The 27,434-nt window shown below is 42.7% G+C and overlaps 1 protein-coding gene across 1 annotated transcript in view; it reads right to left on the bottom strand.

Moving 5' to 3' along the window:
* Positions 1-27,434, bottom strand: part of DNAH10 (dynein axonemal heavy chain 10) — a 155,084-nt gene that overhangs the window by 110,269 nt on the left and 17,381 nt on the right. Inside the window, exons 6-20 of the mRNA XM_040416217.1 lie at positions 27,095-27,323; positions 26,841-26,998; positions 25,291-25,521; positions 25,007-25,197; positions 22,418-22,616; positions 20,149-20,343; positions 19,875-20,045; positions 17,624-17,800; positions 16,603-16,779; positions 11,158-11,327; positions 7,506-7,657; positions 4,849-5,010; positions 2,461-2,668; positions 2,175-2,331; positions 596-1,072 (exon numbers count right to left, since the gene is read on the bottom strand). Of these exons, the coding sequence (XP_040272151.1) occupies positions 596-1,072; positions 2,175-2,331; positions 2,461-2,668; positions 4,849-5,010; positions 7,506-7,657; positions 11,158-11,327; positions 16,603-16,779; positions 17,624-17,800; positions 19,875-20,045; positions 20,149-20,343; positions 22,418-22,616; positions 25,007-25,197; positions 25,291-25,521; positions 26,841-26,998; positions 27,095-27,323 (3,054 nt within the window). The remainder of the gene's footprint in view (positions 1-595; positions 1,073-2,174; positions 2,332-2,460; positions 2,669-4,848; positions 5,011-7,505; positions 7,658-11,157; positions 11,328-16,602; positions 16,780-17,623; positions 17,801-19,874; positions 20,046-20,148; positions 20,344-22,417; positions 22,617-25,006; positions 25,198-25,290; positions 25,522-26,840; positions 26,999-27,094; positions 27,324-27,434) is intronic.

Genomic DNA, 27,434 nt, shown 5'->3' with positions numbered 1-27,434 from the left:
CATTGGGCGATCCTGCAGAAATTTGTTGGTTCAGCTGATGTTATCTTAAATCTAAGGGTGCATTCACACGACCGTAAGTGTTTTGCGGTCCGCAAATTGTGGATCCACAAAACACAGATACCGGCCGTGTGCGTTCCGCAATTTGCGGACCGCACATGGCCAGCGCTATATAGAGAATGCCTAAGCTTGTCCGGACAAGAATAGGACATGCTCTATCTTTTTTGTGGGGCCATGGAGCGAAACAGCAGATGCGGACAGCGGCCCCATTGAAATGAATTGGTCCGCACCCGTTCCGCAAATTTGCGGAACGGATCCATTTATACGGTCGCGTGAATGCACCCTTAAGGTGATCAGCAAGATACTGTAGTTTAATCATAAAGAGCTAATTTAGAGTGAATATGATAAAATACACACCAATTTGCGTTTTACGACGCATAACTAACAATACAAAACAATATACCATAACAAGCAAGCTACCTTAGAGCTATTCAGATTTAAGAGCAGTGTTAAATTGCATAGGTACTGATCATATAGATAGAATGGAAGATGAGGATATGTTCTAAAGGCTTATAAAGGAAAATAAATTGGCACATACATCCAACTCATCTCTGAGACCGTACAGCTGTTCACGGGCAGACTCATTCAGAAGGTGTCCAAGGGAGTTTACCCATGCGCTAGCATTTTCCTGCACAGTGTAGGCTAGCGGTCCCAGATAGAGTCTAATACACTGTTCATCTTTAATTAAGGGCTGTTGCATAACCTCCAGCGCTAGCCGACTATAGAACTGCAACTTCTCATCAAATGTGACGCAGGATGGCTTCCTGGCGGCAAACCTCTCCAGTACAATGGCCTTATCCAGCTTCCATAAAGGTCGGTATCTCTTCCACCGGTTTAGGTACTTTGTAAGTGATGTGAGCAGCTTGTGCATGTTCTGGTTGATAATAAGAGCTTGTTCTGTGATCTGAGGATTCTGGTAAATGTCATTGTAAAAACTGTAGATAATGGGTTCATCGTCTTCGGATTTTTGAGGAGGACAGAGCATGCAGGTTCCATGCATCCAGCGTACAAAACTCTGTGAGCAAAACAAATGGGTGTTAGGAAAAAGAATCATCACATATTCCAAAAAATATTTATTCTAGTTTGTACTGAAACATTAGGGTACCGATGGTACAGGAGGATAGAATGGAAAATGGAAACAACCTCAGGTATAAAAACTAATGCAGACAAAAACGGGAGGTGTAGTTCACACCTACCAGATTTGCGCTAATATTTTTTTCAAAGCAGGTCTGAAAATGAAAATAAATAAATAAATGATTCCCCTTAGAATATGAGCTGCTTGGGTCTCCCGTGCAGCGGAAAGCAGGAGCTCAGCCCTCTTATGACAGCTGGGCTCCTACTCTAATGGCCCAAATCAGAAGTAGCTCCAATGCCAGCCATTTCATCCCTTAAATGCCGAGGTCAATAGCGACGGCGGCATCTAAGTGGTTTCAGAGAGAGAGAGGCTTTCTTCTTCAAGCATGGGCAACGCCGTGATAGAGATCGTGGGGTGCTGATGTCTGTACATGGCAGCTGGGGTCCAATGAAGGATCCCATGTCTACCCTGTATATCTGCCCTATTAGGTCATGCCAGAGGCGCAGCCTAATAGAGAGCCTGTCAGAAACGGCTACATCGTTAGAAAAATAAGAAAGTTACAGCTATTGGAAGGTGACAATCCCCCAAAAAACTGCTTGGTCACTGAAGTACAGATGCAGAAGGGGAAGGGGAAGCACAGTACACACACTTTTCCATCCTGCAAAGTCAGGTTAAAAAAACGTATATGTTAATGTACACATTTTATATATTTTTTTAAATGGAACTCTACGGTGACATTCTCCTATCCTCTGGCTAGGTCATCTGTAGCTGATCAGTGGGGATCTGACCCCCAGTGATCAGCTGTTCGAAAATAGCAATAGCGCCACGGCCTTCTCACAGCTTTCCCGAGGCTGAGTGTGACGACACATTCATGGGTCACATGACCTAAGCGCAGCTCAGCCCAATGTGCGACGCTGTGCTTGGCGAGCAGGGTGAAGGCCGCAGGGCTTACATGAGAGCCAGTGCCTTCTCAAACAGCTGATTGGCTGGGATCACATATTTCTTTACATTTCTATAATGTTTACCCCTATTATAGCATTACCTTTGTGGTTTCAAGACATCCCTTGTAGCACTGTACAATCAACTTAAAGATTTCATTGAAGTTAGGGTGAAGAATTATTTCTGGAGCAGATAGGATGGTTTCAACTTGAAAGAGAGGAACATTTGCGATAATAGCCGCATTAAAAGCCTGGAAGTTCCTGTAAAAACAGAAATAAATACTTTGAAGTTTCCTAATAGAATCATGATAGCTGTAAAATATATTCATCATGAAATATAAAGGCTTTATTCCCGTGTGGAAATACATGCAGTAATCAATCAAACCTTACTTTATGACCATCTTTGTCAGTGTGGTGTACACTTTGTTTTCCCAGAAAGCGTAATACTGAGCCATCTGCGGATTCTTCCCTGTGTTCATGTTCACCACTAGGCCTTCTATTTTTGTTAAGATAGATCCAATGGCAGTATACTTTCTGACCATAATTTCGACGTCTCTGGACCGCTCATTTTCAATGTATTCAAAGAATTCCTTGACACCTACAAAAGAAGCAATGAACAATACAGTTATACAAAGTGGGGGTTATTCATGGAAACTAGCGGTGAGGACAAATTACTGTATTTTTTGGACTATAAGACACACTTTTTTAGCTAGAAAAAAATCTTATAGTCAGCAGTCTGGGTGGTCCAGAAGTGCCAGACCTCTCTGACTGCCGGATTTCCTGCAGTTCCCCCTGGAGCTCTTACATACCCTCACAGTATGTGTGCCCACCTTTTATGTTTCTTTGAACCAGTGCCAGCTGCGCAGCTTCCGTGTCCTAGAGTGAAGGGACCGGTGTCACAGACTGAATAAGCAATCTCACAGCTTGTCTTCCTCCTCCACATGCAGCAGCAGTAGATCCTGCCTATGTCTGGGGAGCTCCGCTACTAGAGATGTCAGCCATGTGAAAAGGCGATGGCATTCAGGGGCTGGCCGTGTTCATCTCTGACATTAGGAACTGGAACAGGGCTCAGTGTGATGGGGGTCTGGGTTACGTATGAACTGAGCCCCCAGGCTGCGGCCTGTATTTGTCAGGTTCCAGTCACTGGTGCGGAAGTTTGAATAGGGTGTGGAAGATCCGGTCACTGGTTGATCCTGTCCCACGGTAGGGTACTGAATACATGTATCCTGTCGCTATGCAAGAAATACATGAGGTATATTGGGCAGGTGGAAAAACATCAGCCTGGCATATAAGGACGAGTGAGCTGTGACGGGCATGCAATGGATAAATTGTTGGGTGAATGTTTGACAGGTGAATTGGTACTTGACATACAACAGGAGTTTTTGAATAAACGGACTCTGGGCATGTTATGGGTAGTGTTGATCGCGAATATTCAAAATCACGAATTTTTATCGCGAATATCGGCACTTCGATAATTCGCGAAAATGTAGAATATAGTGCTATATATTCGTAATCGCGAATATTCTAGATTTTTCAGTAAACCTCCCTTCTTGCTTGTGGTCCAATGGGAAGGCTGCAATATCTTTGTCAGAGCTTAGCAACATCCCTAGCAACCAATAGGAATGTAGCCTACCCCTTACTATATAGCCATTTTCTGCCGTTTGTTTTGCAGTTCTGAGAGACAGAGAGCAGCGACATTGCTGTGTTCTGTGCTTTGATCTGGATCCTATTCCTTATCCAATTACATTAGATAGTTAGCTCATATATATATAATACAGTTAGTGGGAGATAGTCAGTGTAGGTTAGATAGTGATATAGTGTAGCTGATGTTAGGTGTTAGGTAGTGTGATAGGAATTACTGTTTCTCTGCTGTCCATACATACATGCTACAAACACAGTGCTGTGATATCACATCAATACTTAGTGCACCAATCAGTAATATCTACTCAGACCTGATAAAATGGGAAGTTGCATGTATTGCGCAAAAAATATGCGCACTATTAGTGCCAATTTGTGCAATCACGAAAATAATGACGAGATCACGAATTCTAGAAATCACAAATTTATTGCGAATATTATGCAAAAAATTAGCGAAATATCGCGAAAACGAATATTGCCTATGCTGCTTATCACTAGTTATGGGCACCTTGATAGGTGAGCTGGCACTGACAGCAACAGAAACATTGTGCTGGAACTGTGCATACAGTACACTGGCATTAATGATAGAAAGCTGGTGCTGGGTGTGCGACGGAAATGCTCCAGTGCAATGCCTGCAAAGGGCTGACCCCTCCATTTCTTTAAACCACCAATGAAGTTTTAATAAGTAGAAAATACTGTTTTCTTATATTTTGTTGTCTAAAAATGGGGTCTTATAGTCCGGAAAATATGATAACTATCACTACATCTACTGCCGCAGTTGGGGGTAAAAACATCCTGTGTTTAGGTCTTGATTACAACATTTGGGACCTACAGTAAAGGGCTGCCACGTAATCCACTCGCGTTGGAGATTTTTAAAATGTTGCAGCTACTGAAACATTATGTCTTCTGAACTATTTGTATCGCGTGGATCCTATTTTTTTGCACATATGACATAAGTGCTGATGCTACCCAATGTTATAAACTTAGACTTACATAAGTCAAAAGGCAACTCCAAATATTGCTTATGAAATAAAAACTATCACACAGTTTTTTCAAAAAGTAGTATCTGACCATGTATAACATAAAAAAAAAAAGAAAAGATTGTTAGATTTGTGCTTGGTCTGTGGCGTTATAACATACCTGGAAGATCTGTTCCCGTCTTATTGATACATTTAAAAAGGTTTGCAGATTCAATAGCAGTCAGTTTATTGTCAATGTCGTTTGCATTCTTCTGAATTTTAAGTACCAAAGACTCAAACTTTGAGACTGCCTGGGTGCAACGGTTAATGAAGTCGCCAATACCTAGAAATAAGTAATACAATGTTTTTTATTTAAAGTTGCAGTCTTGTGCTGAAAATAAAAATAAATTCAAGTTTTTCCCATCATTCTGCACTCAATACCCCATAATGACAACGGGAATAAATGTTAATTTATTGAAAAAAACTAAAATCTTGCATTGACATAAGAATTCAGACCCTTTACTCAGTACTTAGCTAAACCACCTTTGGCAGCGATTACAGCCTCCAGTCTTCATTGGTAAGATGCCATAAGGTTTGCACACCTGGATTTGGGGATTTTCTGCCATTCTCATGCTCTGTCAGGTTTGATGGGTACCGTCAGTGAACAGCTGTTTTCATGTCTCTCTAGAAATGTTCGATTGGGTTCAAGTCTGGGTTCTGGCTGGGCCACTCAAGGACATTCACAGAGTTATTCCTAAGCCACTCCTATTTATTTATTTTTGGGCTATTTGCCTATGGGCATTGTTGGAAGCAGGGCCGTCTTTAACACTGCCCCGGGCCCAGTTGCTCCTGGGGGGCCCAAGGCAGCTGCCTCTTGAGCCCCGCTGGCCACTGGTGACGTGGGGGGCGGCGACAGGGCACAGGGAGAAGCGCTCATCTCCATAGTCATCTGTATCGCTGTCCTCAGGACAGTGATACAGATGAAGTGCTGCGGCGGGGCAGGGGAGGGAGAGGCGTCAGGCAGCACGAGGACATCATTGCGCCGCCTGCACCAGCCTCTGATATGCTGCAGGCACTAGGCCTGAGCCGTACAGCGCGGGACACAGGCCGGAAGAGGCCTGCATTGCATCGCTGCCAGCCTGATGGAGGTAAGTATAAGTTTTTTGGTTTTTTTTATATGGTACTACTACTGGCACATGATTGGGGGGCATCTATGGGGGCACCTGTTACTGGCACATTATTGGGGGGAATCTATGGGGGCATCTGTTACTGGCACATGACTAGGGGGCATCTATAGGGGAACTTGTTACTGGCACATGATTTGGGGGCATCTATGGGGGTATTTGTTACTGGCACATGATTGGGGGCATCTATGGGGGCACTTGTTACTGGCACATGATTGGGGGGCATCTATGGGGGCACTTGTTACTGGCACATGATTGGGGGGCATCTATGGGGGCACTTGTTACTGGTACATGATTGGGGGGCATCTATGGGGGCACTTGTTACTGGCACATGATTGGGGGGCATCTATGGGGCACTTGTTACTGGTACATGATTGGGGGGCATCTGTGGGGGTACTTGTTACTGGCACATTATTGGGAGGCATCTATGGGGGGACAATCCACACTGAAATCTGCAGGTGTTCACAGGAAAATCCGTGCGGTCAATCCACATCAATTGGTGCGGATTTGCATGCGGATTTTACGCTCCCCATTGAAGTGAATGGAGAAAATCCGGACAGAAAAAATAAAATAAACTGACATGCTGAGGATTAAGAAACAGCACCGTAGGTCAAAATCCATGCAGAAAAAAAATCTGCATCGTGTGCATGAGAATTTCAAATTCTCATAGAATACAATGTACATGAACTAAGGTGTGGATTTTCCGCATGCACATCCGCTCAGAAAATCCACACGCAATCCTGATCGTGTGCATTAAACCTGTGGGGACCTGAGAGAGAAGGCAATATCATTTTGTTACCCTTTCTGTCTCATCAGGAATCGCTGTATATAGATTAGAGGCTGCTGTCTCCATTTGCCCTGGTGATCAGGTGACTGATCATATGATCGCCAGGATGCTGGTTCTAGGAGGCTACTGCTGGGTCTACCTAGATCCAACGCAGTCCTAACAGTGTCAGTTGTCAGATTTCCGGTGTAACCAGGGCCATTGTCAGGTGAAATTTAACCATGAACAAGCATTTTTGCCTAACCAGTGATACCAGCATCCAGTTTTTGTCCAATAGTTGGATTGGATGCAAGATCTTTCATTCTTATGAAAGATTTTTCATCCACAATCATTCCCACAAAGATTGTTCCTCTATTGGATAGTAACAGTCAATATAGATTAAAATGTATATGGCTGTGTCATTCACCAGATGACCATTCACTCCACAGCTGTTCAACCATCAATCTACTTCTGTCTAATGCGTATGGCCATCTTATGTCATCACTTCTATTGCCCTTCCATCTGTAAAAAAAAAAAAAACTCCTCTGTTTTAATACTCTAGCTCAGGGATGCCAAACCGGCGGCCCTCCAGCTGTTGCAAAACTACAACACTTTAGCATGCCTGGGCAGCCTACAGCTATTAGGGTATGCTGGGAATTGTAGTTTTGCAACAGCTGGAGGGCCGCAGGTTGAGCATCCCTGCTCTAGCTTATCCTAATTTTACACTGATACATCATTATCGTAAAAAATATGCTTTGATCTTTCCTTCACTTTCAGCATCACTAATCAAAAAAAGTACATTCATCTATTTCTAAGAAGAATCTAATATGTTTAGCCAAGCTAAAATAATGTGCAGTAGAGCGAAAGAGAAATGTGTTCAAATGTTGATACCTAATGAGTTCCAATTCAATCTTCTGTATCCAGATCTAAACACTTTCAAAAGTTCTCGGATGTGATTATCAAGAAGTTGGGTTTCAGCTTCATTTAGTGACTGTATCAGTTTTTCGTAAGAAGCAAGAATTTGTTTCAGGTCATCGATGTACCTGTAAAAAAAGTGTTAACATTGTTAGGAACAGCCAAGAATAAACCTAGAACCATAGCTAGTCTATAGTTTCAAGCAATATCCAGTCAATGTTCTGAGACTTACAGTCAAAGCTATAAACCCTAATGCTTATGAAGCTGCAATCAACAGGAAAGGTAAGTGTAAAAAAAAAAAAAAAACATTTTTAATAACAGCAATTTGCATTATTCAGCCAAACTGTTTAGAACTTGCCAACAATCTCTGAAAAGTTACAGAATTCCACTGTTTAAAGGGTTATTCAAGTTGTGGCATATCCTCAGTGACCGCTACCAATCTTAAGAATAAAGGGGCTACTATGTCTCCTTTACTATTTCTTTCCACACAGTGGTGCTTCTGGGCACTGGTTCAGCACAGTCTCCAGGAAAAGACTGGCCTTAGATCCTACAAGAAAATCTCCAAGCGGGCCAGTGTCCACTCGAGCCCTCCTCACTGCTGCTAACCAGGTGCTGAAGGTAGAGCTGGCTTGGTGCTTTGGCCCATATCTCACCGACTAAGCCCCCTGCTCCATATCTTAATTAAAGACAACGGTAGGATGAGAACAGAATGCGGCAGCAATTGGAGAGGTGCTTTGTGCTGCACTGTGGTATTTGGTTCTGCTGGGATGGTATTTTGTGCTGCATTATGCTACTGCTGACCCTATCTTCTTGTGTTGCCTTGTCTTCTTGGACTTTAGTTCCCAGTCCGTCCTTGACAGTCTCATTCACTTGTTGTTCAATACAAACACATGCCAAAACATTGTATCATTGCGCGAATTACACTTTGAAGGTACTGTAGGTGGAAGGGAGCACCTATGTGCAGAGAAAATTTGGAAGTGGAGGCAGAGCTGAGCCTGCACTAGCCGTGAATTCTGAAGATCAGTGAGGGTCCCAGAAATGACGATATATCCAAAGATAGACCATCACTTTATAAAACTGGAACACCCCTTTAAACCCACGTAAAATAGTGAATATCTTTGTAAAAACATTGCTTTACTAATCCAAGGATTTTAGTTAGATTATTTTTTTACTAAACATCGTAAACCCCTGCAATAAGTCACTATTTACTTTAGTAAGAAAATATTTTTTTATTTCTAAATCATTAATATTTACATAAAATACCAATCCATAGAAAACATTAAAGGGGTTGTCAAAACCCCACAGATATTTCAGTTATGGGTCCCTTTAAAAAAACAAAAAAAAAACAAAAAACTGTTCACCACAGGTGACAGGAATCAGTCAGGACAGAACGGAGGTGAAAAAGGTAAAACAATCAAGGGACTATACCGTACTTCAAATCTCTGTGAAGGTCTGATAATCAGGGCCGGCTCCATAATAAGGCAGACCAAGCGGCTGCTTGAGGGCGCAGAGAAGGGGGGGCGGCGCCAGGGCGGAAATTATTATTATTATTTTTTTAAATACATAACTTGTGGACTTGCCCGGCCGCCCGCCCCAGCCTGCAGGTGTGCCGTGCGGCCCCGGCCCTCGCCTCCTCACAGAGCGGCACGCAGGCTCAGCAGCAGCACGGCATTAGCAACACAGACAGTCACGGTGTCAGGGGGGTGTGACTGCCGAGTGGCGCTGCGGCGGCAGGCAGCATCAACTAGTGTAGACTGGGGAGCGGAGGTCTGGAGACTGGAGGCGGAGCTGTTGGTGGTGAGTAGCTGTGTGGACAAATGTCTCTGAGTAGTCTGTCTGTGCGGCCCGCAGGGAGAAATGTATGTGGCATTGGGGGGGGGGGGGGGTGAAATGGACATGATGGAGGGGGGAGAAATGTGACAACATGGATGGAGGGGAAGAAATGTGGCAACATAGATGGAGGGGGGAGAAATGTGACAATATGGATGGAGGGGGAGAGAAATGTGGCAATATGGATGGAGGGGGGAGAAATGTGACAATATGGATGGAGGGGGAGAGAAATGTGACAACATGGATGGAGGGGGAGAGAAATGTGACAACATGGATGGAGGGGGAGAGAAATATGACAACATGGATGGAGGGGAAGAAATATGTGACAACATGGATGGAGGGGGGGGTGAAATGTGGCAACATGGATAGAAGGGAAGAAATGTGGCAACATAGATGGAGGGGGGAGAAATGTGGCAACATAGATGGAGGGGGGAGAAATGTGCAACATGGATGGAGGGGAAGAAATGTGGCAACATAGATGGAGGGGGGAGAAATGTGGCAACATAGATGGAGGGGGAGAAATGTGACAACATGGATGGAGGGGGAGAAATGTGGCAACATGGATGGGAGGGGGAGAAATGTGCAACATAGATGGAGGGGGGAGAAATGTGGCAACATAGATGGAGGGGGGAGAAATGTGACAACATGGATGGAGGGGGAGAAATGTGACAACATGGATGGAGGGGGAGAAATGTGACAACATGGATGGAGGGGGAGAAATGTGACAACATGGATGGAGGGGGAGAAATGTGACAACATGGATGGTGGGGGAGAAATGTGACAACATGGATGGTGGGGGAGAAATGTGACAACATGGATGGTGGGGGAGAAATGTGACAACATGGATGGTGGGGGAGAAATGTGACAACATGGATGGAGGGGGAGAAATGTGACAACATGGATGGAGGGGGAGAAATGTGACAACATGGATGGAGGGGGAGAAATGTAGCAACATGGATGGGAGGGGGAGAAATGTGGCAACATGGATGGAGGGGGAGAAATGTGAGGGCTGATGTGACATAGGTGATTTGACATGGAGGGGGAGAAATGTGACATGGAGGGGGAGAAATGTGACATGGAGGGGAAAAAATGTGACATGGAGGGCTGATGTCACATAGGTGATTTGACATGGAGGGGGAGAAATGTGACATGGGGGGCTGATGGCTGACATGGAGGCATGATGGCTGACATGGGGGGCTTATGGCTGACATAGGGGGCTTATGGCTGACATGGGGGGCTGATCTGAGGCATTGGGGGTCTGATCTGGGGCCTGATTAACATTGGGGGTCTGATTGCTGGTCTGACCTGAGGTGTAATGGAAAATATTTTTTTCTTATTATCCTTCTCTAAAACCTAGATGCGTCTTATGGTCAGGTGCGTCTTATAGGGCGAAAAATACGGTCCTCAAACCAGCGATTGTCTGAAGCAGAGCGAAGATACCAGGACCATACAGAGGATAAGCCAGCTAATGCAAGCGGGACCAGGGCCAGGTGAGCTGCGGGGGGGGGAACAAAATGTAGCTTCGCTTGTGTTGGCAAAAATCCTTGCACCGTCCCTGCTGATAATCCCTTTAAGTGGAATCTCCCTGCCCTCTGACATGCTAATTTCAGCCATTTGTCACTTATGTGTGAATATGGTGTCGTTTTTTGAAACATGATATGAATGCTGAACTTGGAATCATCAGCATTTCAGAGCACACCTGCCTCCGATTGACAGATTTCTCCTTATTTCTGTGCGTAAGGGCAAAGCTGGCCCTTTGAGAACTGTAAAATGGAAGAAATGCCAAAAGTTAACCAACCTTAAGAACTTGTCTTCTTGCAGGGCTACATTTCGTGGTAATTCACCAACAGAAAAGCCCAATTGCTCCATGTGTTTGGTTTCTGTGATAATTTCTTGCAGTTCTGGTGCAAAGTTCACAGTGTAGTGCACATTCTTATAGTTAGTGTCAGCTTTAAGTTGGTCCACATCCTGCAAAAAATGATACGTAAGACAGAGGTTACTATTCTATTACATGAAACGCAATATGATTTTTTATTTTTTATTGATGATGGGTGTAGAAACTGTAGAACAGACAGAATCTCAGGAGATTTATTTATTTATTTATTTTATATTTCTTGGGTTATATGATGACTGCAATTTTTGCCAAATTTGCAAGAAGACCATCTTTTCCATAGCAGGGATGCATATTTCAGAATTTTCATACGCAACTCATGGCTATCCTGATTTCTGTGGTACTGGACTGACTCTTGGCATATGAATCTGCTTTTTTTTTTAATACTTGTTAACCATCACATACCATAATAGTCTTTATTAATGTAGCATCACTGTATTTCACAGGATTTATCCAATCCAGAATCAATAAACATCCAAAGTGACAAATAATAAAAAGAAGTGAACAAATCAACAAAGAAAGAGACGGAAAGACAGGGAAACCTGCTTATAACAGAAACTGACGCAACATGTATAAAATGCTGTAAGCAAATACTCAAGTTTTTCACTTTAGTAAATTGCAATTTTTTTCTAAATGCATTCAGAAAGTCTTTAGACCCTTTCATTTTTTTCACATTTTGCTAAAATCTGCACTTAATACTCGATAATGAGAAAGTGAGGAGAATTTTATACATTTTTGCAAATATTATGAAAAAATAAAAACTTGATTTTTGTACTTACTGTAAAATCTGTTTCTCTTCCGTTCATTGGGGGACACAGGCTTTGACCATGGGTATAGCTGTTGCCGCTAGGAGGTGGACACTAAGCACAAAAAGTGTAAGCTTCTCCCCTTCAGCTATACCCTTCCTGCAGGGACCAAGCTAATCAGTTAGTGCAAAAGCAGTAGGAGAAGCAACAGAAAAAAAACTAAAATCCCACTATGTACAAACTCAGAACCACACAGGCCCAAAAAGGCCCAAAAACAAAAGAATGGGTGGGAGCTGTGTCCCCCAATGAACAGAAGAGAAACTGATTTTATGGTAAGTACAAAAATATAGTTTTCTCATCCGTATCATTGGGGGACACAGGCATTGACATGGGACGTCACAGAGCAGTCCCCGAGGGTGGGCATAACAAGAAACCCTCCTGCCAATCAGAGAACCGTAGTCTTCAAAACTCTACACCTCAGAGACGCGTCAGCAGACGCAAAGGTGTGCACCCTGTAAAACTTGGAACAGGTGTGCAAAGACGACCAGGTCGCCGCCTTGCATACCTGAAGGGCCGAAGCCCCGTGATGCACCGCCCAAGAGGCCCCCACTGCCTGAGCAGTCACCCGTAAGGGCAGGGCCTTTGGCGCAGCCAGCCCTCATATCAGCCCATCTGGAATCACAAACAGGGAATCCGTCCACCGGAAAGATGCCGCGTGCGACAGATAGACACGAACATCCCGTACGAAATCCAGAGTGTGGAGCAACCTCTCCCGAAGGATGAGACGGTTCCGGACAAAATGAAGGGAGAATAATCTCCTCATTTAGATGGAATTCAGACACCACCTTCGGAAGGATCAGGAAAGGCGACCGACATGAAAGAGCCGCGAGTTCCGACACCCTACGGATGGAAGTGATTGCCACCAAAAACACCACCTTGTAAGACAGGAAGCGAAGCGACAACTGCTGCAAAGACTCAAACAGTGAGGACTGAAGAGCGTTGAGCACTAGATTAAGATCCCAAGGATCCAACGGAGAACGGAAAGGGGGAGCATCATGAGCCACCCCCCGCAGAAAAGTCCGAACCGTAAAGAGGGAAGCCAAATTCCGCTGAAAAAGAATAGAGAGAGCCGAAACCTGTCCTTTGATGGAGCTGAGAGCCAGTCCCAAGTCCATGCCCGACTGCAGGAAAGACAAGAGACGCGGCAAGGAAAACTGAACAGGAGACAGCTGATGCCGCTAGCACCAACTAAAGTAGGACTTCCAAGTCCGGTGGTAGACTCGGCAAGATGATGGCTTCCTGGCCCGAATCATGGTCTGGACCACTGTGGCCGAGAAACCTTGAGCCTTTAGTACGGCGGCTTCAACAGCCATGCCGGTAAATGTAGCGACCCTAAATTCTGTTTGGAGATTGGCCCCTGTGACAGGAGGTCCTCCCGATCCTACAGACACTAAGCTAAAACTGATTTAGCTTAGTCCCTGTAGGAGGGGTATAGCTGAAGGAGAGGAGCTTACATTTTTTGTGCTTAGTGTCCGTCTCCTAGTGGCAACAGCTATACCCATGGTCAAGCCTGTGTCGCCCAATGATACAGATGAAAAAGCTAAGTTTTTCATGGAAATAAGTATTCAAACCCTTTACTATGATGCTCTGGGAGCCTCCCATTTCTCTTGCTTATCTTTGAGATGCTTGTACACCTTTATAGAAGTCCACCCATGGTAATTTCAGTTGACTGGACATGATTTGGTAAGACACAGCCCTGTCTATATGAGGTCTCACAGGTGACAATGTACACTCACCTAAAGAATTATTAGGAACACCTGTTCTATTTCTCATTAATGCAATTATCTACTCAACCAATCACATGGCAGTTGCTTCAATGCATTTAGGGGGATGCTCCTGGTCAAGACAATTTCCTAAACTCCAAACTGAATGTCAGAATGGGAAAGGAAGGTGATTTAAGCCATTTTGAGCGTGGCATGGTTGTTGGTGGCAGATGGGCCGGTCTGAGTATTTCACAAACTGCTCAGTTACTGGGATTTTCACGCACAACCATTTCTAGGGTTTACAAAGAATGGTGTGAAAAGGGAAAAACATCCAGTATGCGGCTGTCCTGTGGGCGAAAATGCCTTGTGGATGCTAGAGGTCAGAGGAGAATGGGCCGACTGATTCAAGCTGATAGAAGAGCAACGTTGACTGAAATAACCACTCGTTACAACCGAGGTATGCAGCAAAGCATTTGTGAAGCCACAACACGCACAACCTTGAGGCGGATGGTCTACAACAGCAGAAGACCCCACCGGGTACCACTCATCTCCACTACAAATAGTAAAAAGAGGCTACAATTTGCACGAGCTCACCAAAATTGGACTGTTGAAGACTGGAAAAATGTTGCCTGGTCTGATGAATCTCGATTTCTGTTGAGACATTCAAATGGTAGAGTCCAAATTTGGCGTAAACAGAATGAGAACATGTATCCATCCTCTGATGGCTACTTCCAGCAGGATAATGCACCATGTCACAAAGCTCGAATCATTTCTAATTGGTTTCTTGAACATGATAATGAGTTCACTGAACTAAAATGGCCCCCACCGTCACCAGATCTCAACCCAATAGAGCATCTTTGGGATGTGGTGGAACGGGAGCTTCGTGCCCTGGATGTGCATCCCTCAAATCTCCATCAACTGCAAGATGCTATCCTATCAATATGGGCCAACATTTCTAAAGAATGCTATCAGCACCTTGTTGAATCAATGCCACGTAGAATTAAGGCAGTTTGAAGGCAAAAGGGGGTCCAACACCTGTAAAGAACTGCCTGTAAAGTTCAGAGACATGATTGTGCCGAGGTACAGAGGAGAACGTTACAAAAATTACTTCTACACTGAAAGATCCCAAGAGCACAGTGGTCTCTATGATTCTTAAATGAAAGAAGTTTGGAACAACCAGGACTCTTCTTAGAGCTAGCTGCCCCAACAAATTAAGTAATCGGGGTAGAAGGGCCTATGTAAGAGACGTGATAATGAACCTAATGAGCATTCTAAATGAGCTCTAAAGATACTGTGATTAGTTGAAAAAAACTTATAGAAGGTCAACTATCACTGCAGCACTGCATCAATCTGGGCTTTATCGATAAAGAGACAATACAAAAATATACACAGTGAAGTGATACACAAAACAAAACTGGGTGCCAAAGGGGTAGATCTTAGCTGGAAAAGTAGGTAGGCAACCTGTGCCCCTTTGAGGTAATAGATGTCAACAGCTCACAGACTTTTCCATAATTCCAAAGAAACTGGTCAGCTGCACTCCAGAAAGAAAAATGTGATCCAGATCCAATTCCACGAACCAAAGATCTTGTAAACAAATGAAAGGGAAACAGTAAGTGGAGGTGCTCAACCCAGTATTAAACAGCATAAAAGCAAGAGAAGTAACCAGTAGTACTCAATCCATTTGTGGGGGGGGGACCCAAAACCTGCATCCCTCACACCAGAGTCGCCAGTGATATCTTTTGACGACTGTGGCGTAAGGGGTTAGGAGCGCAGGTTTTGAGCTTCCCGTTGCTAGTCCTCAATTGCTGGGTTATGCACCTACCCTTACCGTTTCCCTTTTAATCTTTATGGCAGAGTGGCCAGAAAGAACCCTCTCATCAGTAAAAGACACATGAAAGCCCGCCAGGATTTTGCAAAAAAAAAAAAGTACCTTAGGGTTTCTCAGATTTTTTGAAACAAGATTCTCTGGTCTTTTGGCCTCAAATCTAAGCGTCATGTCTGGGGGAAACCAGGCATTGCTCATGACGTGCCCAATACCATCCATACAGTGAAGCATAGTGGTGCCACCAGCATCATGCTGTGAGGGAAGTTTCAGCAGATGGGGAACGCATTGGGCAATTCTGATTTTTAACCATGCTTAAAAATCAGTATTTGCCAATGGCAGATCGTGCTGTCTAATAGCAATGTGCATACCACTAGTATGGGAACGAGCAATGGCATAGCGATCACTCCTCCCCATGCTGAGAGGAAATTGCTGCATGTAATAGCAGCAGTCTCCTCCGCTACCTAGCAAGCGATTGCTGAGAGAGAACGCTTCCCTCCCAACAATCACTTGCTGATCTGCCTGTCTAATACAGGTTTTAGGGCCAACTCTGTGAACGTCCTTGAGTGGCTCAGTCAGAGCCCTTATTTGAAACCAATCGAACATCTCTAGAGAGACCTGAAAATGGCTGTCCACCGATGGTCATCCAACCTGACAAAACTTGAGAGGATCTGCAGAGCAGAATGACAAGAAAATTCAGGTGTGCAAACCTTGTGGCATCTCACCCAAGAAGACTGGAGGCTGTAATCACTGCCAAAGGGCCTTCAACTGTCCTGAGGTCTGAATACTTATGTCAATACAAGATTTTAGTTTTTCCTTTTCAATAAATCAGCAAAGATGTTGAACATTCTGTTTTCACTTTGTCATTATGGGTTATTGAGGGCAGAATGATGGGGAAAAACACCATTTTTTTATTTTATTTCAGCACAAGGCACCAACATAACAAAATGTGAAAAAAGTGAAAGGGTCTGAAGACTTTCAAAATGGATTATATATTTGGAATCAGAAACTGCATATTTACCATTTCAGTAAGAGATATGTTGGTGTGGTTAATAAGACCAGGTACATGTATGTTGACAAGTACACTTCTTTTCAGCAGAGATGGCAGGATCTGATCTGTGCTCTCTTTCCAAGCCTCATACTTCTTGTCTTCATACTCCTTCATTCTTCTTGCCACTTCCAAATATTTTGCCTTGGCCTAAGTAAAAGACCCAAAAAAATGAAATCACAAAAGTTCTCAAGTGTAGGTGTATGCAGGCTCAGACTGGCCCACCGGGGAACAGGCGAATCCACCGATGGCCCCTAGTCCCCACCCTCTGCACAAATGGCACAGTAGACTGACCATACAACATACAGATAGGCAGTAAATAACATCTCAGCATGCCAATGTTCATATAAAAACATTGTATTATCATAGATGCATTGGATCGCTCAGGTGACTTGTATGTACATAAGCAGTTCATCATTTCATTCCTCTCATCACGAACCTGAAGTCTCTGCAGGGACCCTATAATCAATCATCTTTAGTGTCTTGCTGCTGCCTGCCGCTGTGAGAGCAGATAATATTTGCATATAGCTGAACAGTGGGCCCCCAAAACAACTTTTACAGGTGGACCCAAGCAGGCTCAGACTGGCCCACAGGGAATATCCCGGTGGGCCCCTGAGCAGGGTGCACAAAAAACACATGGCACAGAAAACTGACCACACTACATATAGTTAGGCAGCATACAGCATTTCAAGCAGCCTATGTTACTATTAAAACAAAGTACCCAGCTTATTATTATAGATGCATCAGGCGGCTGAGATTACTTCTAGGTATGGAGACAGGCCAGCCAGTATCCTCTTTTAATCAGGGACCTGCCTTCTCAAACTTGCTGCAGGAAGCCCCCTGAGGTAATCACCTTTCAGCATCTCGCTGCTGCCTGCCAGTGTGTGGTCCAGAACCCCCAGAATGCATTGACAACCAAGGACTGGACAGCACCACTCAAGGCTAACGTCACATATGGATATGTCCATAGGATGCCTAGATTTTAAAAACGTACCATTTTTCCATGTTCACTTGCTAGCATCTCTTCCATTTCCAGAAACCGAACAATTGTGTGTTTAATTCGGAGGAAAAGTGACCTTTCCCAATATATTGCCCCAGCCACTGGAGGATGATTCTTGTAGAGAGGAGGGGTTTCCAGGTTTTTCACAAAGAGATTGTTTACTATGTCAACCTAAAATGCAAAAAAAAAATGATAAAAACCATAGACTAATGTGGTTAAATGCGCAATGTTTGGGTGTGGGTTTTAAGCTGGTCATAAACTGCAATATCTAATACTGTATGTAGAGTAACCCCACTTGAAGTGAATGGAGACGAGCTTAATTATCACACATAACCTGTCGACAGAAGTTTTGTTTCTCTAGTCTTTCGTTTTGGTGTGGAGGGACAATGACAGTGGCCTGGCCACATTTCTAATCTTTTATGCCAGTTTACGCGTGGACTGCCGGATTCTGAGCTTAATTGATGACGAGGCATACGCCTCATCAGAAATTAGGCGCAGCATCCGACAGCGCCCCTGGTGACGATAGACTTTTTAGATATACAGGGAGTGCAGAATTATTAGGCAAGTTGTATTTTTGAGGATTAATTTTATTATTGAACAACAACCATGTTCTCAATGAACCCAAAAAACTCATTAATATCAAAGCTGAATATTTTTGGAAGTAGTTTTTAGTTTGTTTTTAGTTTTAGCTATTTTAGGGGGATATCTGTGTGTGCAGGTGACTATTACTGTGCATAATTATTAGGCAACTTAACAAAAAACTAATATATACCAATATTTCAATTATTTATTTTTACCAGTGAAACCAATATAACATCTCAACATTCACAAATATACATTTCTGACATTCAAAAACAAAACAAAAACAAATCAGTGACCAATATAGCCACCTTTCTTTGCAAGGACACTCAAAAGCCTGCCATCCATGGATTCTGTCAGTGTTTTGATCTGTTCACCATCAACATTGCGTGCAGCAGCAACCACAGCCTCCCAGACACTGTTCAGAGAGGTGTACTGTTTTCCCTCCTTGTAAATCTCACATTTGATGATGGACCACAGGTTCTCAATGGGGTTCAGATCAGGTGAAAAAGGAGGCCATGTCATTAGATTTTCTTCTTTTATACCCTTTCTTGCCAGCCACGCTGTGGAGTACTTGGACGTGTGTGATGGAGCATTGTCCTGCATGAAAATCATGTTTTTCTTGAAGGATGCAGACTTCTTCCTGTACCACTGTTTGAAGAAGGTGTCTTCCAGAAACTGGCAGTGGGACTGGGAGTTGAGCTTGACTCCATCCTCAACCCGAAAAGGCCCCACAAGCTCATCTTTGATGATACCAGCCCAAACCAGTACTCCACCTCCACCTTGCTGGCGTCTGAGTCGGACTGGAGCTCTCTGCCCTTTACCAATCCAGCCACGGGCCCATCCATCTGGCCCATCAAGACTCACTCTCATTTCATCAGTCCATAAAACCTTAGAAAAATCAGTCTTGAGATATTTCTTGGCCCAGTCTTGACGTTTCAGCTTGTGTGTCTTGTTCAGTGGTGGTCGTCTTTCAGCCTTTCTTACCTTGGCCATGTCTCTGAGTATTGCACACCTTGTGCTTTTGGGCACTCCAGTGATGTTGCAGCTCTGAAATATGGCCAAACTGGTGGCAAGTGGCATCTTGGCAGCTGCACGCTTGACTTTTCTCAGTTCATGGGCAGTTATTTTGCGCCTTGGTTTTTCCACACGCTTCTTGCGACCCTGTTGACTATTTTGAATAAAACGCTTGATTGTTCGATGATCACGCTTCAGAAGCTTTGCAATTTTAAGAGTGCTGCATCCCTCTGCAAGATATCTCACTATTTTTGACTTTTCTGAGCCTGTCAAGTCCTTCTTTTGACCCATTTTGCCAAAGGAAAGGAAGTTGCCTAATAATTATGCACACATAATATAGGGTGTTGATGTCATTAGACCACACCCCTTCTCATTACAGAGATGCACATCACCTAATATGCTTAATTGGTAGTAGGCTTTCGAGCCTATACAGCTTGGAGTAAGACAACATGCATAAAGAGGATGATGTGGTCAAAATACTCATTTGCCTTATAATTCTGCACGCAGTGTATTAATAATAATATATATTTTTATTTAATATCTCTCTATAATTATCTTTTTATTTTACAGCCTGTGTACTTGATTGTGGAAATACCCCATTAAACGATAATGCAATGCTCTGAATTTCAGCGGCAATATGCGTCCTTACCTCTTTACAATACTGCTCCAGAATAGCATTAAATTTCATCATCATCTGCTTGTTGATGGCTTCTCGAGAGCGAATGTGCTTAAACTTCAATAGCATGTCAAATGCAGCCTCAGCTGAGCGAAGACTTTTAAATGATTCGTCAATAAAATGTATGGCTTCTCCTTCAATGGCCTGTTTATTCGTCACATAATAGAAATCAGCAGGTCACATTCACATTCAGGTACTGCTCCTGCCCAAACCCTAAATGACCACATCATTCCCACACATTTCATACCTGGACTTCATTCTTAAAGTCATCTATGACAAGTTTCCATTGTTGAGCGTATTTTATATTGAAGGGATCGAAAGACAGGTCTTCCATTGGTTTGATAAGACCATCAACTCTATGCAAAACGTCATCAATACGCTTGGGATCACCAGTGACCGCTTTTAATTCTGGACCAAATATGTTGTAAAACTCCTCTAGAACCTGTGCATTAGAAAAAGACAAAGTCCATTCGTTATAAATTCCTTTCAAGTAATAAAGTGTTAAAGGGAATCTGTCATCACCTTTAATCTGCGCTCTCCGAGGGCAGTATAAAGTAGCAGTACAGAAAGATACAAATATTCAGTTTTTTTTCTGTTTTCTTTTAATATAGTATTTAATATTTGTTAAGTCTCACTCCATCACTTCCAGGTTTCCTTGTCAGCAAATTAACAATTGCCTGCCCTAGCTTCAGTGTGTGGGAGTAGATAAGGAGCCTGAAGAAGGCTGCACACAAAGCATGCTTACAAACAGCCTGATCACTACACGTAAAGCTCTGTTCACACATAATGTATGGTTTCCATTTATATTAGAAACCACAATTCGGTGTCAGATCTAGGGTACGAAGAATTCCAGCCCGATGGACCACTTTGACTTATAATGGGGCTCGACAGGTGCCATTGGGGTGTCAGAAATTTGACAAGAAGAACAGAGACGCATGTTATACTACTCTTCCCATCAAATCTGATTGATCTTCTGGGTGAAGCATTTGATGTCGGTGTGACACAGCCTGACTCAGCCGCTGATTGGTGCTGGTATTGCCCGCTAGATTACAGACAGAGGAGGCCATTACAGTTTGGGCACAGAACTGTTTACACAGATGCAGCACAGACAAGAAAGTGAAAAACTGGCAAAAAACTTACCATTCTGTATGAGTCTAGGAGTAGTTCCTAAGCAAAGTATATTGAAGAATTTTTATTTTCTGCATAGAGATTTTTTTGTATTTACAAGCTTACAGTGTTGCCCATAATTATTCATACCCCTGAAAAATTTTGACTTAAATTTACTTTTATTCAACCAGCAAGTAATTTTTTGACGGGAAATGACATACTGTAGGTGTCTCCCAAAAGATAAGACGGTGGACAAGAGGCATTAATTGTGGAAAAAAAAAACACATTTTTTAGCTTTTATTTACATTTGAGCAAAAAGTGTCCAGTTGGCGTAAAAAAGGAGAATCCTTCAACCCAACGAACACCATCCCCACTGTCAAACATGGTGGTGGAAACCTAATGCTTTGGGGGTGTTTTTCAGCCAATGGACCAGGGAACCTAATCACAGTAAACGGCACCATGAAAAAAGAGCAATACATAAGGATTCTCAACGACAACATCAGGCAGTCTGCAGAGAAACTTGGCCTTGGCACCAGTGGACATTTCAGAATGACAATGACCCAAAACACACAGCAAAAGTGGTGAAGAAATGGTTAGCAGACAACAACATTAACGTTTTGGAGTGGCCCAGCCAGAGTCCAGACTTGAATCCAATTGAGAATCTGTGGAGGGAGCTAAAGATCAGGGTGATGGCAAGAAGACCCTCCAACCTGAAAGATTTGGAGCTCATTGCTAAAGATGAATGGGCAAAAATACCTGTGAAGACATGTAAAAAGCTGGTCTGCAATTATAGGAAGCGTTTGATTGCTGTAATAGCCAATAAAGGCTTTTCTATTGATGATTGAGAAGGGTATGAATCATTTTGGACTGGACACTTTTTACTCAAATGTAAATAAATGCCTCTTTTACATCGTCTTATTATCTTTTGGGAGACACCTATGTCATTTCCCATCAAAAAATGACTTGCTGGTTGAATAAAAGTAACTAAGTGAAAATTTGCCAGGGGTATGAATAATTATGGGCAGCACTGTATCCCTACTCTGGCAGATCAGCTGCCCTATCAAACACAGAATATAATAAATTTCTTAAATAGTCAATTCAGTTTTTTGGAGAAGCCACTAAACAAATGCAGAACAAAGGTAACCGAGGGCAGGGGAAAAAGATCAAACAAACAATTATGATCCGAAATTATTCACAGGGGGAATGTCCTGTCTGCTGCAGCTGATGACAGTTGAAGAATAAAACTGAGCATGTATGTCAACCTCAGTGTGCAACTTTTAACCCAAGTCAGAAAGTGGTCTAATCTATTTTGTTACGTCCATGAAATATGTTTTTTTAGGTTTCATTTTTAATTCAGACAATTCTGTGTAGAGTCCAGTTATTCCATTAAAATGAGAATAAATTAGTACCTGCAAAATATCAAAGAGATCTTGACAAATAGTAGCCAAGTAGTCCGTTTTCTCAAAAAGACGTTTTCTATCAAATTCCCAACGCTGGTCCCTCCCTGAAGCTTCAATCTTAGCGCGGACTTCGAAGTAGCAACTTTTCCATAATTCCAGGGTTCTCTTTGCCTCCAGGGTTTTGTTTTTTGCTGCTTCTCTGTTCTCTCTGAAAAACATTGGTGGATAATTACCTGTGAATCCATATTTCATTTTTCTATTTATTCCTCATTTACTGACTACATGATATAACCACTTTCAACATATCAAAACCTTAAAGGGATTCTCCAGGAATTCAAAAAATTCAAATACTTAAAGGGGTTGTCTGGGTTCAGAGCTGAACCCAGACATATCCCCATTTTCACTCAGGCAACCCCCCTGACAAGAGCATCAGAGCAGTCCATGCTCCGATGCTCTCCTTTGCCCTGCGCTGAATCGCACAGGGAAAGGACATTTTCTGGAGTTCTGGTGACGAACCGGGCTCTCCTTAGGGCTGCCAGGCGGAGGCTTCCGCCCAGCAGTGAGCCCGGTGACGTCACCGGCACTGATGGGCGGGCTTTAGCGCTGCCCTAGCATGTAAAACGGCTAGGGCAGTGCAAAAGCCCGCCCATCAGAGCCGGTGACGTCACCGAACACACTGCTGGGCAGTATGTTATTGTAAATAAAAGATCGCTTGCCCTGCACAATACAGCGCAGGGCAAGGGAGAGCATCGGAGCACTAAATGATCTGATGCTAACATCAAGGGGGCTGCCTAGGTGAAATTATGAGTATGTCCAGGTTCAGCTCTGAACCTGGACAACCCATTTAAATATTATTTTATAATAAATATATTCAAAAATACCTTTGATTACTTACAATGGCTTGTTTTGTCTAGGGAGCAATTATTAGGAGAAATAAAATGGCCGCTGTCCAATTAGTACACACAAAACCTGTCCTAATCACACAGGACAAGTTACTTCACCACAATGAGCCATAGTGCTGCCTCATCCTCCTCTCTGATCTGCTTGTTAGGAATCATGATCCTGAATACAGGTGAATCTCTGTGGGAATGGAGATGATGAGGAGACATGAGAGGAGGGTGAGGTGTGCCTGATGAGCAGCAGCACTTGTTTACAGTCTCCATTACCACAGCAACACATTACCACAGCCTGTCCGCTCTGTACTTCATGTCTCCTCATGAACTAAATTCCCCAGAGATTCAGCTAAAGTTCTTATCATCTGTATTCAGGATCATAATCCCTGACAATTAGAGAGGAGGATGAGGCAGCTCTTTACCTCAGTGTTGTAAAGTAACTTGTCCTCATGTGTGATCAGGACGGGTTTTGTGTGAACTAATGGGACAGCGGCCATTTTGTTACCCCTGATGATTGCTCCCCAGACAAAATGAGCCATTATAACTAATGAAAGGTATTTGAGAATATATTTATAATAAAGTAATATGTAAGTATTTTCATTTTCTTAATTCCGCACTTTAAACATGGTGCCCGCTCAGCGGGCGCCATAGCTGCATGCTGTCTGCTATTACACAGCAGACACCTGGAGGCTTTGTCCGTGTTCGATGATAACACCAATCATGGACTTAACCCCTCAGATGTCGTGGTCAATTGTGGCCTGAACAGAGTTTGTGGGAGACATTTGGTTTCTATGGCAGCCTCGCGCCTTCTGAAGGCTCTGAGGCCTGTGGCAGGACTAGGAACATACTGAATCTGCTATAAATTGCCTGTTAAGTCATTGCAGTCTATGGAAGAAGCAATCAGACAATTGCATGTTGAAATCCCCTAAGGGGACTTAAAATAAGTAAAAAAAATAATTAAAAAAAGTCAAAAGTTGTTAAAAAAAAATATACATATATAAAAAAAAAATCCCTATATTAAAAATAAATAACCAATAAAAAAAATTAGGATCATTTGTATCACCACTTCCCGAAACGTCTATACTATTAAAATATAAATGTATTTATCCTTTACAGTGAATGCTGTAATGGGAAAACAAAAATGGCTGACCCTCCTTTTTTCGTCGTTCACCAACTAAAAATTTGAATAAAAAAATTATCAATAAAAACTACAGATCGCCCCACAAATAATGAGCTCTCACACATCTCTGTTGACAGAAAAAGAAAGTTATTGGGGTCAAAATATGATATATAATAATATAAAAATGTCAATGCAAAAAAAAAAAAAGATGTGGGATTTTTTTCCAAGTTAAATTTTTTTTAATGTATTAAAATACAAGAAAATCTATATAAATGTGGTATCACTGTAATTGTACTGACCCGGAAAATGAAAGGCACAGGTCATTTTCACTGCAAAGGGAACACTATAAAAGTGAAACCTATAAAACAATGGCAGAATTGTCTTCTTTTTCCAATTTCCCACTACATCATATGCAATAGAAAATGGTGCCATTAGAAAGGGAAAGCTGTCCCACAAAAAACAAGCCCTGATGTGGCTATGTGAACGGAAAAATATACAAAGTTATGGCTGCAGGAAGGCAAGGATTAAAAATGGAAAAGCAAATAACAGAAAACTTTCTGGGTCCAAAAGGGCTCAATTACCTACCGAAAAAAAATGTGAATATTCAAAACTCGACAGACTCTTTCTGCAATTTCCCAGGCAATTCGCTCCATTAATGGGACCATTCTTTCATCCTTATTGTAATGACGGGAAATAATCCACACCATTCTTAAAGCATTCATCATTGGAGGGATTGTATCCAGGACTACATTAAAACCTGTCCCGTGTGTTAAGTTCTACGAGAGAAAATACCAAAACAATCAGCATGCAGTGAGTATGGCAGACTACATTACACCGGCTCGTAGAGATGCTGCATTTAGAATACGGACCTTTAAATGACGTTCAAGAGTGGTTAGGAAGCGGACATTATCAGCAGCTTCTACATGGTACTTTGCAAGCTCAGTTACTGTAAGATCCAGATTTTGTACTAAACCAGGATCAGCAATAGACAAAACATTTAAGACCTTCTTCACTGTGGGAAGTTTCAGCTGTTCACTAAGTGCACTTAACGTAGCATTGCGCTCGCGCCAGAAGTCAATTTCAGCCAGTGGAGACTTTCCCTGAAAACAGACGATAACAGAAGACCTCAAATCAAAAATCAACCTCAATCCAACTGCAATTTTCTGTTATTGTCTTCTTTTTTTTTTTTCGAGTGGGACTAGTTATATTTCTGTTAAAGAGGACCGGTCACCACAAAATGCAGTGCAATCTGCAGGCAGAAGGTCATAGAGCAGGAGGAGCTGAGCATATTTATGGGAAAATATTTAGTAAAACCAGTAACATTTATACATTTAAATCTCTGCTCTTTCTGACCTTAAGCCAGCCCTAGTACAGTTATCAGTGACTGACAGCTATCTCTGTACACAGCCATCTCTGTATACACACTTATACAAAGAATGCTTTCAAGCATTGATAAGATGGCCCCTGTATAAAATTAAAGTCAGAAAGAGCAGAAGTGTAACTTAAAGGTATATTCCTGTTATGTGAAGTTATCCCCTATCCACATGATGACCCCTAGCGATCACAAGAACGAGTTACCCATATCTGCGCAGTTCCCTGAAATTAATGCAGCGGCCAGTCGGGCATGTGCGTGGCCTCTCCATTCAATTCTCTGAGAGTTTGACTATCTCCGGAATTCCCATAGAAATTAAAGGAGCGGCGGCATGCATGCCCGACCAGCCACTCCGTTCATTTCAGGGGGCTGCAGGACGTACAAGGTCCCGTCCTGTGGATAGGAGAAAACTTAATGTAACTTGAATACCCCTTTAATCTTTACCACAAAACTACATACATATCAGTCTGCTCAGCTTCTCCTGCTCTTTAACATGCTCCCTGCAGATTGCACTGCATTCTGAGGCGACAGCTTCTCTTTAAAGGGAATGATTATCAAAGAAAACCCCATGCATGTGCTCTGCTAGGGCTACTGAAGTGAGGGGTCCTCTGCTCAGAAGTCCCATATAAACGAATAAAGGATGGCCACTCATGCACGGTCTGCTCTACATCACTTTGCGGCCTTCATTCTAGAGATAGGTGCCGGTCTCAGAGGTGGGACCTGCACCTATCCGACATTTTTGGCATATCCTAGCAATATGCCACGAATGCTTGAGATGACACAACCCCTTTAAGTTTTTCATACTTTGCCTAACATAATTATATATATATATATATATATATATATAAAAACTATGACAAATAACAAACAATAACTACATGATATTGTGTATAATAATAACTGATACAGTCTGAAGCTAAAACATGTAATAAAACACCTAGTATATACTATAGATAAAGAATACAGATGTAAAATAAAAAAACATGTTCTAGTCCCATAACGCCCGAGATGTAGGAAGGTATATGCGGTATACAACGTATAAAATACCTGCGGTTTCTTTTGCAGCAGTTCCTCCAGAGCTGCGGACACTTGTGTCTGCCAATTCATCACACATTGCTCCAGTTTCTCTACAGCAGTTTTATCTGCTGCCACTACAGCAGGTTCAGTGTCAAGGTTCACATCTGGCATTTCTAATTTAATTTCTCCTGATATGGAGAAAAGAGAAAGCAACAAAATGTATAAGTTAGGATAAAAATATGCCATCAGTGATTTAGTAAAAATAATATTGGAAAAAAAATGACCTTCAAGTTGCTGTATTGTTTGCTGAATATGGTTCAGGAATTTCTGCATGTTCATAAGGAATTCATCTCGAATTAGCTGTACACTTCTTAGTTCCACATTTGGCTCTTCCAGCTTTAAGGAATCTTTGTCACTTATGTCTTCAGGGGATCCTGTCTGCTGAGCTTGATCCTCTTGAAGGGAGATATCTTTGCTTTTGTGTTCATTGTAAGACAACAGAGGCATAAAGACCTAAAACAGAAACAAATCCACATAAAGAAATAGAGTTAGAGGAAGTCCTTCATTCAGTGCTCTAATCTAAGAGCCCTAAGAGATAGCAGTTACACATCATAGCCTCTTCCT

The sequence above is a fragment of the Bufo bufo genome, chromosome 2 (genome assembly GCF_905171765.1).
Source record: "Bufo bufo chromosome 2, aBufBuf1.1, whole genome shotgun sequence".
NCBI classification, from domain to species: Eukaryota; Metazoa; Chordata; class Amphibia; order Anura; family Bufonidae; genus Bufo; species Bufo bufo.
The sequence above is the reverse complement of the archived record's forward strand: the minus strand, read 5'-3'. Positions and strand labels throughout refer to the sequence as shown.